The sequence below is a fragment of the Rhinolophus ferrumequinum genome, chromosome 18 (genome assembly GCF_004115265.2).
Source record: "Rhinolophus ferrumequinum isolate MPI-CBG mRhiFer1 chromosome 18, mRhiFer1_v1.p, whole genome shotgun sequence".
NCBI lineage: Eukaryota > Metazoa > Chordata > Mammalia > Chiroptera > Rhinolophidae > Rhinolophus > Rhinolophus ferrumequinum.
In genome coordinates this window covers 49,965,719-49,980,124 of record NC_046301.1, presented here as the reverse complement: position 1 = coordinate 49,980,124, position 14,406 = coordinate 49,965,719, and the positions used below count along the sequence as shown (strand labels likewise).

General features: G+C 49.6%; 1 protein-coding gene across 16 annotated transcripts in view; it reads left to right on the top strand.

Annotated features, from left to right (window-relative positions):
* The window catches only part of EPS15L1 (epidermal growth factor receptor pathway substrate 15 like 1), an 87,979-nt gene that overhangs the window by 11,923 nt on the left and 61,650 nt on the right, over positions 1-14,406 (top strand). For 13 of the 16 annotated variants that reach the window (XM_033133422.1, XM_033133424.1, XM_033133427.1 and 10 more), the window contains exons 2-6: positions 9,020-9,061; positions 9,253-9,342; positions 9,786-9,833; positions 11,749-11,844; positions 12,556-12,618. In XM_033133422.1, coding sequence (XP_032989313.1) covers positions 9,020-9,061; positions 9,253-9,342; positions 9,786-9,833; positions 11,749-11,844; positions 12,556-12,618 — 339 coding nt within the window. Of the gene's footprint in view, positions 1-3,451; positions 3,654-8,458; positions 8,565-9,019; positions 9,062-9,252; positions 9,343-9,785; positions 9,834-11,748; positions 11,845-12,137; positions 12,217-12,555; positions 12,619-14,406 lie in introns of those variants that run through there. The other 3 variants (XM_033133426.1, XM_033133430.1, XM_033133431.1) reach the window with 3 other exon arrangements.

The following is a 14,406-nucleotide window of genomic DNA, read 5'->3' as shown; positions in this document are numbered from 1 at the left end:
TTGGGGGAAGTTGGGAGCGCTGTGTGTGGTGGGTGCCCTGCTGTGTAGGGGCCCTTAGTGCTGAGCCATCACCCCCAGGCGCCTCTCCAGGGCCTTGCTCAGCACCTGGCCCCTCGTGTAGAGGAAGGAAAGACAATGGAGCAGGGCTGTTCTCTGAGACGCCTGGAGGAGCCAGGCTGGGCTGTGGGGATGCCCGGGCCATTTGGGACCTTAAGCAGCATTTTCAGGAGGAAGGGCTGGCATCTGCTTCCTGCTCCGTCCAGGCTGCCTGGGAGAGGTCGGGGCTCTCCTGCTCGCCCAGCCCCTTCCAGCCCCATCCGCCAGCTCCCTCCGCGGGGCTGCACTTGACCCTGCGCCCCAGCGCACACGCCTGTCCGTCTGTCCCGGACCTCCCTTCCTCGGTGTTTTCCTGCCAGTGTCCCTCCGTCCCTCGCACTGGGGGCCTGTCCAGCTCCCGCGCTGCCCCGCAGCCTCTGCGCCCTGTGCCCTTGGCAGCCTCAGCTGGGGTGGTGGCTGCCCCCCTGCCCTCACAGGTGTGTGTCCTGTCTTCTCGTCACAGCAGGTGGTGGTTCTTTGTGTGTGTTGTCATTTCTAATGCCGGTCTCCTGGAAGAGCAGGAGCTCCTGAGTCTGGGGGGGGGGTCCCCCTTATTCGCTGCTGCACCTTCCCCAAGGCCTGTGCCTGGGACCAGGCAGGCGCTCAGTGTATACTGCTGGAATGGCAGTGACATTTCCACCTCCATGCCCCCGTAGGGCACCTCAGAGAAACAAGTTTAAAGGTGAACTGCTACTCCCCCACCCCCCATATGTTTCCACACAGTGAATCACTGCGTTCCTTAGGCCTCATTTTCCTGGCGGGCTGCCACCATCTCTCCCTGATCCCTCCCGCCTGGCTCTCTCTGCCCTCCTGTCACCCCTTTTGCCAGCTGAGTGCACGTTCAGGTCACCTCCTCATGTGTACGTTTGCTCAGGTTGCCTTCAAGATGACGTTCCTGGCTTCTCAGCGAGGCGTGACAGACACTGTCATCTTACTGTGTCCACCCTTCCTGCCTGGCTGACACCATGCCGAGTGACCCCGAGTCCCTGCCTGCCCCTCTGCTGTGGAACCCACCTTGCCCACCCCTGACCCTCGCCCAGGCTCTGGGGACCCTGGCCGCGCCTCCCGCTGTCATAGCCCTCGGCACCCCGCCTGGAGCCCCCTTGCTCTGTAGCTGTGGGCTCACGCTGCCGCCCCTTGCTGAGCCCCAGAGCGCCTTCCCACACAGTGTGTGTCTTCCACGCGTCCCCGCAGTATGAGCTCAGTGTGTTTGCTGAATGAGAGAACAAATGAATTCACAAGTCCACGAGTTGAGAACTGGTGAATCCAAGGGCTGACCCCCCCTTTCAGGAAGTTTCTGTGAAGGGTAGGGGGAGGCAGTGGCTTGAAGTGGAACCGGGCTGGGGGGTGCATTCTGGGACTAGCACATGTTTGCACACGGAGCTGGGGTGGAAGGAGAGTGAGCAGGGAGAGGACAGGACTCGAGACAGTCAGTGTTTGACCATCGCTCATCCTGTGGCATTCTCCGATGGTGGGGATGCTCACCTTCGTTTTTTCCAGATGAAGAAATCAAGGCACAGAGAGGCTGCTCTCACTCCCCACGGTTGCACAGCATGCCAGTTGTGGGGTAGGACTCGAGTCCACATTTGTATGGCGGTGCTGCATCCTGCATAGGGCAGTGTGTCGGGTGACCTCTGTTTCTCCCTCACTTGCATTTCTGGTAGACGGGGCTGAGAGGGAGGGTCTCCTGGGAGCATTGCAGCTTTCACACCTCGACTCTGTGTTCCTGTCCCCTTCCCAGCCTTTCCAGCCGCTCCTCATGGCTCCCGGCCCTGAACGCCCTTCAATGGTCTTGTTCACAGTGACATTTCAGTGCATGTCTAAACTTGCAGCTGTGGGTCTTTTGCTCTTGGTTCTCCTGGAGGGCGTGAGAACTACCCCGTGTCATGTCACCGTGCCGGCCCTGAGTAGGTGGGACAGGGTCCTGTGTGGAAAGGTGGACACACGTCTTCCGCGGGTCCCTCAGCGTGGTGGTCCTTTGGGTCCCTGCGCAGAACTCTGTATCTTCCTTGAGATCCCTCTTCCTGTGCTTCTCTTTCCCTTTTCTGTCCTACTTACAAAAGCGGCGTGTGCTAATGTAGAACCCTGGAGAGCTCAGAAAGCCACGAGGAGGAAGCTGGTTCGCCAGTTGGAATCCCTGTTAGCACGTGGTGTCCTTCCCGCCTCATTTCAATCCACATGGATTTGATGACCTCGTGCTTACCAGCCAGGTCATAACTGCGGGAGCTGGTTGCTGCCCTCCCTTTCACTTGACAGATATCTGAGGATCGTACCCCACTCATAAACATTCTGCCCGTTCTGGTTTTACTGCCTGCCGTGTGCTTTTCCGTTCAGTGGAGACACAGCAGTTCCTTACTGGCTTCACCGGTCCTCAGTGGTTTCCAGCCCTTCACTGTCACCTGTAGCCCCGCCCTCCAGCTGGGCAAACGGATGGAACCCTCTTGCTTTCCCGTCCTGCATAGCTGATCCCTTTCAGGAGGAGACCTTACAGTAGTGGGGGGCATGCATACGTGTGTGCCCTGCCTGTGTGTTTTAAAGAAATGTTAGCTTTTACTGTTGGACAGAAGCGTGACTCAGTAAAGCTGCTCTTTGTTGACCACACTTGACCCTGAAGCGGCTTGTACCTTAGGATCTGCCAGTAAAAGTTTAAACACTGAAAATCTCAGGAAGAGTTTCATGAGCTCCCAGGTACTCCCCACCCGTTTACAATGGAGACCCATGTTTTGTAAACCTCTTTGCACCTGTCTCCGCATCTCCCCGTGTTCATTTTTATTTCGGAGGCTTTTGTAATCTTAGAAATTGTAATGTGCATCTCAAACAGTTAAGGCCGTTTTTCTTTACATAACCTCAGGGCCACGTCACACCTTACACAGTAATTCCTTAGTGCTGTCCGATACCCATCCATAGTTACATTTCTCTGATTGTCTAAAAATGTCACCTTGCGTTTGGTTGTGAGGTCTTTTAAGTCTTTTTTTATTTTTTATTTTTAAATTTTGAGATAAGTGTAGATTCACCTACACTTGTAAAAAATAATGCGGAAACATCCTGTGTATTCATTCCCCCCTTGTCTCCAGTAGGAACGTCTTACAGATCCGTACTACACCAATCAACCAAAGCGTGTCCATTGCTGCCGCCAGTGGTGACATCTGTAGTACACTGTCGCAACCAAAACATGACAGTGCTACAGTCTGGGGCAGAACAAACAGTTCTGTCTGCACAGGGATCCGCCACTGCCCTTCTATAGGCGCTCCCACTTCCCTCCCACCTCACCCCTTCCTGAACCCCTGGCGACCGCTCATCTGTTTATTTCTATGATTCCAGCATTTTAATAATGTTACATAATGGAACCCTACAGGACGCAACCTTTGGAGGTCGGCCTTTTCACTCAGCGTAAGCCTCTGGAGATGCCTGCGGGCTGCTGCTTGTATCAGCAGTGCACTCCCTTTCATTGCCATGTAGTGTTCCACGGGACCAGTCACCCGCTGAAGGCGGTCTGGGGTGTTTCCAGTTTTGGGTGATGCTGAGGAAAGCTGCGGTAAACATCTGCATGCGGGATGGTATGTGAACCCATGTCTTCATTTCTCTGGAAGAATACCCAAGACATTGCCTGGGTGGAGTGATTGTCGTATGTTTTGTTCTCTCTCGCTTTTTTTTTTTCTTTAGAAACTGCCGCGTTGTTTCACAGAGTAACTGGACCTTTTTCCATTCCCTCCAGCAATGTATGAACTGTCTGATTTGTGTGTCACTCACCAGTGTTACTATCTTAGCCATTCTGGTAGATGTGGGGTGGCATTTCCCTGCGGTTTAGTTTGCATTTCCCTGATGGCTAACAAAGAGCTGGCCACCTTTTCATGTGCTTATTTGCCATCTACATATCCTCTGGTGAAAGTCCCTGCATGTCTTTTGCCCATGTTCTCTTTGCACTGTTTGCATTTTTGCTGTTGAGTTTTGAGAATTCTTTATATATTCTGGAGACTAGTCCTTTGTTGGATATGTGATTTGCAAGTATTTTCTCCCAGTCTGTAGCTTGTCTTTTCATCCACTTATCAGGGCCTTTGCAGAGTAGATGTTTTTAATTTTGATGAGACCTAGTTTATTGATCTTTTTTTCCTCTTATGAATCAGGCTTTTGGTGTCACCTCTAAGAACTCTGTCCAGTCCCTGATTCTGAACATTGTCTATTTTTCTTCCTAAAGTTTTTATAGTTTCACATTTAAGTCTGTGACCCATTTGGAGTTGTGTAAAGTGTGAGACTCATGTCGAGGCCCCTTTTCTTCCTCTGGATGTCCAGCTGTCCCAGCACCATTTGTCACACAGGCGTCTTTCCTCCTGAGTGGCTTTTGCGTCTTTGTCAGAAGTCAGTTGGCCACATCAGTGTGGGTCTGTTTCTGGGCTCTCTATTCTGTTCCATGGCTCTGTGTGTCTGTTCCTCCATCATTACCTCACTGGCTCGATTTTTGTAGTTGTATAGCAAGCCTTGCAATCAGGTAGAGTGATTCCTCTTTATTCTTTTTTTTTCAGAATTGTTTTATCCATTTTCGTTTCTTTGCCTTTCCATTTACATTTTAGAGTAATCTTACCAGCGTCTACAGAGACTTTTGCTGGAGTTTAGTAGGAATTGAGTTAAACCTGCAGATGGGAGGCATCCGCGTTTTCTGCATGTTGTTGTGTGGACCTCCAGAGTGGCCGATTGGTTTATCTTTCCACCAGCAGGGCCTGACGTGTATTTCCTCCTTGGCCAGCCCTGCAGAGACCCTGTCTTGGACTTTGCCAACCTGATGGCAAACACTGGCATTTTGTTCTGGTTTTGCAGTACACACATTGAACATTTCCCCCCATTTGCGGCATCTCTTCTTTCTGAGTTGCCTTTCCCTTATACTTTGCTCATTTTTAAATTGGGATGTCTCTCGTTTTCCTTGAGCTTTCTAAAAGCTTTTTCTCGCGTCCAGTTATTCTCCATCTCTCGGTCGTGTTTACCTTAGCTGTGGTTTAGGAACCTCTAGTTGGGCAATTGGAGAGAGCTCTCAGTTCTAGGAAGGTTCAGGATGCCCCCGTTTCCTGATGATTTTTGAGTGATAATGAGTTAAGTCCCAGTTTCCTCACCTGCAGAATGTGGCCGTGCACACAGCTGAGATGTTGGTTCTGCAGGCAGCAAGGGGAACTAACTAACTCTAAGTGGAAGGCAAACATATAAGGATTATCAAGTGAGCACTTCTCCAGGCCCTGTTTTCGCATCAGCATCTGGTTTTCCTCATGGGAACTCAGACCCGGCATGTCTTTTGGTGTTAGATTCCTAACTTCCTGCAAAACTTGGCAACCGCATTGGAAAACAGCCCTTATGGGATCTCGGTTTTCCTGGGGAAATGGCAGGCTGCATTTCAAGTCAGTGTATATTCTCAAGTCTGTCTTGAGTCTTGTACTTTGACCTCATCTGTTGAATCATACACCAGCACATGACCACGTATGTGCATTTTCCCAGGTGAACATGCATGAGGGGCCATGCTGTGGCCTCACACCCAGTTCTGTCATGCCAGGGCTGTTTTTGCAAGGGGCACAGTGGCTTAGGGCCACATGACCTGGGCACCCCGGGGCTCCGTCACTCATTGGCTCTGTGATCCTGGGTAACCTTACCCTCCCCATATGCAAATTGGGGCTACAATACTACCTGCTCATGGCATTGTTGGGAGGATTAAAAGAGCTCAATCAGTGTGATCCACTATTTGTCAGAATAGGGAATTATAGACACTCTTCTAAAGAAAAGTTTTACAATGAAGACAAATTTGCTTTAAAAATGCCATTTTTAACTGAGCAAGGTCAGCGATCCTTGCCTTGTTTTGCACGAGGGAACATACTTCCAGCAGACTGGGAATTCTCCTGGTTCCAGGCATAAAGATTTAGGAGTCCTGCCCTGGATGAAAGCAGGGCTCAGAGCTAGGTGGACTCAATCCTGGGGAATTAGGAGTGGCTAGAACCCCAGTCCTCAGAGAGTCTCCCCCCAAAGTGGTTCTGCTGTGCCTCCTCTCAAGCTGGTTTTCTCTGGTGTTAAATTTGCAGCCTCTCCCCTAACTGTGGGGTTTTAAAGCCCTCCCAACAGAAGGATGTGAACTTGTTCTCCAATGTGCCCCCTCCCTGTCCCCATACTTGTAAATTGCTGGAGGATAGAACAAAGAGGCCACAGAACTTTTCATGTTATCTCAGTATTTTAAGACATGAAGAGCAACTAAAAGAAGGTCAAATCAAAAATTATCGAACCCCAATAATTCAGATGCTGCCAAGCCGAAGATGGCATTTTAGTGAAACAGCTGGTGGAAGAGAATGCTATCCCAGGCCAGCTCTGCCTCTCTCGCTTCCATTCTTGAAGCCATCACCTAGCCCTCTGCAGTCTCTTACAGTGACAGCCTTGTTCCCTGGCCCGTTCCCTTTCTGCCTTGGCCCTGGGCTCGCTTTGGGGTCAGACGTGGGCGGGCATCTCAGAGGGCTTTGTACCAGCAGCTGTAACACTCCCTCTAGCAGATGCTGCCCACACCAGCCAGCTGGTTGTGACCAAGGTCTCTGCAGGAGCTGGGCCACACAGACTGCCCGTCACTGGGGGATTCGTGGCATTCGCAGCGTGTGTCTTCAGCTCTGTTGCATTGACATTTCGGGCAGCTTGCAGGTGTGACTCCATCGTCCCGGTAAGGAAGCAGTGTAGTAAGAGGAAGTGCCAGTTAGACCTGGTGTTTTCCCTTCTTTTCCCCCTTCTGCTTTGCAGTAGCTGAAGTATGTGTAATTAAATCCAACCCCCTTCCTGCTTCATTGTCCCAGCCCACGCCAGTTGATTCCTGTAGTCGCAGAGGAGTGGCTGAGGCCCGCGCTGTGCTTTCCCGGCAATTGCGATCATTTGGGATCAATGTCTGGCCCTCGCCTGTCCATGAGGTGAACCCTCAGCACAGAGGGGCGGAGCTTGGGGTCTGGGGCTTCCGGTGCTTTTCCGGACTCTTCAGGGTCTTGTTTCTCTTGTGGATCTTGTAGCTCAGAAGCAGTTGGGAAGTTTGAGACTGTTGTTATTTATTTGCCCCAAATACCGTCATTTTTTTCTCCGGACTCAACAGAAACTTGGAAACCTTGCTTGCCTGCCGTGAGATTTTTAAAAAACGCCTAGGGGAAATGCACTTCAGACCTGCGCCACCCTGATTGTTGGTGGGAAGGGGACCTTTGTCCTCAAAGTGGGGGCCTCTGGGGTCTGTGCATTCCACTCCAGTAAGTCAGTGGGACGTGGTGTGCTGTCTGGGCCCGGCCACTGTCACCCTGACTGACAGATGACAAACGGCTTGCCTGACTTTGCTTCCTGTGTCGGCCTTACTCTTCTGGGGACATGTGTTTTGAAAGCATTTGGAGTTTTAAACTCATGAGGTCACGCAAGGTGCGATGGTCGACGCTGCCACCTAAGATTGTAAGGAGCTGAGGGTGACAGCCTCCCCCAGCCACCGTGTCAAGCTCTGGGCAGGAGGGTGACGCTGGCCAGGGAGCTGGGCAGCCCGCTACCTCTTCATCCTCACCGGTGTCGTCCCTTTTTCTTTTCTCAAGCCATTACATCTCACCTTCCAGACTTTCTTGCTTAGTTTTTTGTTTGTTTAGCGTTTTCTGCCTTTTCAGAATCTCTTCTCTTCCCCCTTTTCTTTGTTTTGATTTTCCTGTCTCCTCTTTCAGATCTTTATGCTCTTCTATTTTTATTTTGTCTGGGTATTGTTTTCGGTACTTTCACTTCTTTATATGTTGGCAGGTGCTGAGGTCCTCTAGAGAAGCTGACCGTAATTGCGTGTTATTTTTACCCTGAAATGACTCTTTACGGCATAGTGTATGCAAGTGTTGTGCTGGTTCAAATTCAGTGACTGTAACAGGAACGTACCTCCCTGCAGGCTTATTCATTACAAAAAATCACATGACAGCATTCAAAGACATTTTAATAAGCACTGTAATCCCATCCCTCATCCAGTCCTCGTCTTTCCCTTTTTTCTCTTTAGCTGTGTTCACACTTGTTCTTCTATATGACCATACACGTAATGGTGTCGTCTGCACTTTCCTTTGCTCACAAAATCAGCAGCAGGTTGATGTACTGCTTTCCTGTCTTCACCCAGTAAAACACCAACGTGTGTCAACCTTTATAGCCCACCTCTTCGTGGCTGCTTAATTCCTTCCCCGCTGCCACTTCCCCTAGGTGCCCCCTCCTCACCACTGGGGATGGCTCGCTGGAAAAGAGGCCCTGGACATGGTGGGAAGTGCAAGGGCTCGGCTGCCAGCCAGGCTGGATCCAAGCGTGACCTCGACTTGCCACATGACACTGGATGAGGTTGTTAAAAGCTCTGTCTCAGGGATCCGATGGCCCGAATGTGGAGTGTCTTGAGCTGAGGACTTTGAACGTCTTGCTCACCAACGTAGGAGTGGTCACTGGCCAGGCAGTGTGCATTTCTGCAGTCCCTGCCGTAACAGGTGGGGTGACACCTGGGGTGGGGAAACCGGTCTGAAGCTTGTGTGTGTCTGGTGATTCATGAGGGTGTCAGAGATTCCTGTTCTGATTCTGGAGCCAGAGAACAATCTCACAGGATAAGGGTGTCTTTCTCCTCTGAGCTCCCAGACACGTTGAATCCATTGTTCAGCTCAAGGACATCACCTCGGGACTGCACTACTGCCTGAGCAACCACATTGCTGGTGCAGGGTTTGGGACTGGCTCACTGAGCATTAGCATTTCCTTTTCTAAATCCAGTAAGTACAGTATCTGTGTCTGAAACGCACCAGCAGTCTGTGTATAGAGGATGCTTCAAGTGCATAACTTTTGTTTTTTCACTATTGTATATTTTGGTAATGACAAAATTGAGGGGACAATGTGGTTTTTGTTTAGAGGGAGTGTGTCCACTTTTGACCAGTATCTGTGGTTTTGTTTACAGATTCCCACTGGAAATCCGTTATATGAGTCTTACTACAAGCAGGTAAGTTTCACCGGTATCTTTTTGGATGGAACTAGGGAGTGAGGGACCCGGAAAGCCCAGCCCTGAAGCCCCGCCCAGCCTCTGGTCCCTTCTGTTCTCTGGATTATCAGCCCCAGTCAGTGTGGTGGGCGCTACCTTACCTGCAGTTCCATTTCCTGAAGCTCCAGCTCAGTGTCCCTCTTCCATTGCAGGTAGACCCAGCGTACACAGGGCGAGTTGGGGCCAGTGAAGCTGCACTTTTTCTAAAGAAGTCTGGGCTCTCAGACATTATCCTTGGGAAGGTACATCAAGACCGAGGGTGATTTCTGCGGCTGCCCTCGGGGTCCCCCTGTCCTGTGCAGACCCCTCTTCCTAAGGATGGGCCTTCTGGGGGAGTGGGCGGGCCACTGCCAGCCTCTCAGGGCTGTGATTGGTGGGCCCACATGCTCTGATGGCAGCTATCACCCGCTGTTGGGTAGCAGACAAGAGGCCTGAGTGCTTACGGGGTCTTGACAGCTTATGGATTTATGTCGTTTTGTTGGCCTGGGTGTTCTCGGGGCTCTGCCACCAACTGCCTGTGTGCCCTGGGGGGAGGGAGGGCACAGGTCATTCACCTGTTCTGAGTTTGGGATTGCTCTGGCCTACCCTTACGGCCCGTTTACAGCAGTGGCAGCTCCTGTTTTGTGAATAAACGGGTAGTGAGCAGTGAGTGGTTGCACTCACAAGCATTTTTGTGTTTCTGCAGATATGGGACTTGGCTGACCCAGAAGGTAAAGGGTTCTTGGACAAACAGGTATATACACGTATGCTCAGAGCAAGTGGAGGGGCCGGGCCAGAGCCCCCAGGCTGGCCACCTCTGTGCTCCCTTCCTGTTCATGCCACTGACACGTGCAATTAGACAAAAGTGCGGCCATCAAATTGTGAAAATGGGAAGGTTTCCTTTTGAAATAAAGGTTTTTTATTTGAATACTTGGAGCCATCTTTCCTGGTTAGCGTATCTTTTCATATTTTGTGTGCTTACAATTGATTGAAATGTTTTCAAAACGTTTTATTTTGAAATAACTTCCGACTGACATGGGGTTGCGTAAGTAGTTCCGAGTTCCCATGCCTCCTTCCTCTGCTCCCCCAGTGAGAGTAGCTTACGTCAGCGTGGCACCGTGCTCAGAGCCAGAAGCAGCACCCAACCAGAGGCCTTACTCGGAGCTGATGGGTTTTCCTTGCACTTCTTTGGGTGTTTTTGGGGTGTGTAGTTCTATGTCATTTTATCACTTGCATAGATTCATGGAAGCACCCCCACAGACAAGACACACACCTGGCCCAGCCCCCTGGAGAATCCCCTCCCACTGCCCTTGGAGTCACTGGAGCCCCTGGCAATCGCTGGGTCCTTCTCTGTCATTGTGTCATTTCAAGAATGTTCTATAAAGGGAAATTTATAGAACTTACAAATGATTCTAAATGGCCATATTTTAATTTAGGTCAGTGTAGTTCTCTCCAAACTACATTCCAGGGGATGTTTTTCCTGGTGACCCACAGCCGTGAGCCGCTGCTCCGCCCTTCCTGAGATTCACGCTGTGTGTCTGCCTGTGCCAGGTTCTGCGCAGCCTTGGGGGGAAGAAACCTGTTCACTTTGCCTAATGCAGCCCCCCCTAAACTTACTTACATCCCCTTTTCTCTACACTTTACGCGAGTGTTTTTTGGACATCAACTTGAGGAAGGCTGTTTATCTCTTTGGCGACCTTTTTAAAACCGTAATTGTGGTTATCGCTTTAAAGCATTCTATATTCTTGGGTCAGTTGAGCAATTAAATTAGGCGATGCTGCATGTGTCCACTAAGCCTGTGGTGTGGCCAGTTCAGGGGTAGAAGGAAGGCGGGGGGAGCCACGGTCACTGATGGCGTCGTTCAGGTCCTTGGTCCCTGCGTGGGAGGTGACGTCCACGTGGGGCCACCGGGGGGTGGGACGGGAGGGTGGAGGATGCTCTGTCCATCGAGACCAAGGGGATCACAGTGAATCCCGGGTGTAAATTCCTAAAGAGCAGTGTCTGTTCCAAACCATATTTAAAAAGTCATGTATATGAACCATAATTCATAATCTTAAACATGTTAAGCCTGCTACTTAGAGAGTCTAGCATTTCCTAAGTTTTGGCAGCTCATTATTTTTGAAAACACATTCATTTGAAATTTTACAGCATTCAGAATGCAATGGGCTAAGTCCGTTTTAGCATACCGTGTTTCCCTGAAAATAAGCCCTAGCCGGACCATCAGGTCTAATGTGTCTTTTGGAGCAAAAATTAATGTAAGACCTGGTCTTACATTATATAATTTATTTTACTATGTTATTTTACAATAATATAAGACCAGGTCTTATATTATATAATATAATATAATATAATATAATATAATATAATATAATATAATATAATATAATATAATATAATATAATATATATTACCAGGTCTTATATTCATTTTTGCTCCAAAAGACGCATTAGAGCTGATGGTCCGGCTAGGGCTTATTTTCGGGGAAACACAGTATTCATTTAAACAGTATTCCCGGGGAGAGACCCGTTCCACTTGACGCTGTGACTTTCGCACACAGTCTGCCTTGGTGAAGTGAGCTGAAATCCCTCTTTCCCTGAAGCTTGTTGCCACAACCTCTCTGCTGCAGACGGCGGGTGGGATTTACACTTCCCCCTGTTTTGGATTTGCAGGGTTTCTATGTTGCACTGAGACTAGTGGCCTGTGCACAGAGTGGCCACGAAGTTACCTTGAGCAATCTGAATTTGAGCATGCCGCCACCTAAATTTGTAAGTGTCAAAATCCTTCAAGTTCACCTTCTATCCCACCATCTGTTTAGCTCACACTCTCTCTCTCTCACTCCATGTTTTCTCTTTCACTTTTTTTATTGAGATGAAATTCATATAACCTAAAATTAACAATTTTAAAATGAAGAATTCTGTGACGTTTTGTGCATTCACAATATTGTGCAAACATTACCTCTGTCTAGTTCTAGAACATTTTCATCACCCCAAAAGGAAACCCTGTACCCATTAAGTAATCACTCCCCGTTTCCCTCACCTCCAGCCGCTCACAGCCACTACTCTGCTTTCTGTCTCTGGATTTGCCCGTTCTGAACATTTCATGGAACCATACATCTGGCTTCTTTCACTCAGCTTAATGTAAGGGATTATCCAGCTGTAGCTTGTGTCAGTGCTTCATTCCTTCTCATGGCTGAAGAAGACTGCATTGTGTAGCCCACCCCATTTTGTTTAATCTGTTCATCTGCCAATGGGCATAATAATTCATGTACAAGGATTTGTTTGCACACCTCTTTTCACTTCTTTGGGGTGCACACCTACGAGAAGAGTTGATGGGTCCTATGTTTGTTCTGTGTGTAACTTTTTGAGGTCTTCCCCAGTTTTGAAAACACTTTGAAATGTGTATCCTTTCTAGAAACACGTCCTCCTATAATTTAATTCTGTGCGAGCCACGGCAGAATGTTTCTCTCTTTTTCCCAGCACGACACCAGCAGCCCTTTGATGGTCACGCCGCCTTCTGCAGAGGCCCATTGGGCTGTGAGGGTAAGTGACAGGGGTGGCACCCCTCGGCTGTCATTCACGTGCAGTTGTTTTTGACCATTACGATGCTATTCCAAAGATTGCATAGGCCGGTTATATCACCTGCTGTCTCCGAGTGAGTGTGCCACAGCGTTGGGATGAAATACTTTTTCAAATGAAAGTCTTTGAAATAGCTGTGGCCTTATACCATCACTGGGTGTTGCCTACGAAGGCAGTCAGCTAAATTTCAGGCATTGTATTCTGAAAATTTTACAGTTGAAATCTTGCATTTCTAGGTCATGTTCTGTGGTTTGTGCTGCTTGGGTTGGTTAATCAGAATAGAGGAGAGATTGTGAGAATTCACAAGAGCTCCAGCGTGCTTTTGCTCCTTCTCTCATTTTCGGCTAGTTCACGTGGTATTCTTACCTTTCTGATGCTCTTGTTGCTTTTTGAAAAGCTTCTCTCGGCGCATAAACTTTTTAAGAAAGAGATGTTAGGACTAGAAGGCCGTGTTACTGCTTCAAGAAAGAAAAAACAAGTGAGTGGTGTCTTCTAGTAAGTGTAGCATTTCTCCTAAGGGAACCCCCAGATAGGGAGCCCTCTGCCCTCCCACCCACTCTAAGGGGATTGTCGCATTCCTCACTTGTATTTGGCTTAAATGCCACCGTTAATAACAGTCTTGCCACAAAATAAAGACCGCACTCCCTGCCAAGTGCTTCTGGCCTGTTTTTACGCAGTCGGTCTGTTCCCTCCTTGGAAGGGTTATGATGGGGGCGTCTGTGTGGGGACAGAGCAGGAGGCCATTCATGTGACCAAGGAGTGGTGAAGTCGCCTCCATGAGCAATGGAGCAGTTTGCTAGTTGTGATCACAGTAGTAAAGAGCTTCTTTTCTTTGTCCATCATCTAGTTGCACAGTGCCTACTTTGAAAAAGGGCTGCTTTGTGGTGGAAAACGGCACCAAAGAGATCTTATTCCTTGAACCGTTCTGGCCCCTTTCTGGCGGGGGCCTCGTGGAGGCCTCCCTCGCCAAGGGGAGTCAGGGCAGGCGTGGCGCTGGGGTGGGTCGGCTGTTTTCAGGGGAGATGCCATTCAGAGAACCTGTGACACACCTGAAGTGCCAAGTCTTTTTCTCTGTTGGGAACGTTCCTGGACTCCTCAGAGCACCCTGTCAGCGAGCCTGACAGATGAGCAGGAGGAGCCCTGACGCTCCAAGCAGCCAGGGTAGGGTGTTGGGGTTCTCAGCGCTCACAGCGACTCCTGTGTGTAGTGACTGGGCTTCTGGTTTCTGTTTGTTTGTTTTAATGGTGGTAAAACACATCACATAAAGCTCACCGTCTTAACCACTTTTAAGTGTCCAGTTCAGTGGCATTAAGTACATTCACATCGTTGTGCAGCCGTCACACCATCCACCTCCAGCCTGAAACTCTGTCCCCGTCAAACACTAACTCCCATCCCCACCCCCCGCCCCTGGCGCCCACCATCTACTGCCTGTCTCTGTGAGTTGGATCTCTCTATGGACCTCATCATTAGTGGAGTCAGACAGTATTTGTCCATGGTTTCTGGCTTATTCCCTCAGCATGATGTCCTCCAGGCTCGTCCATGCTGTCATGTAGCGTATGTCAGAATCTCCTTCCTCTTTAAGGCTGAGTGATAACTCCCTTGTATGGATAGAGCACATTTTGCTTCTCTGTTCTTCCGTGGATGGACGCTTGTTGAGGGTGTTTAACTAGGGCGCCCAGTGGCTCCAGCATGTGGTTAGCGTGGGTGGTGAGGTGTCTGCCAGCCCCTAGTTCCCCTCGCCTTGGGCTCTGT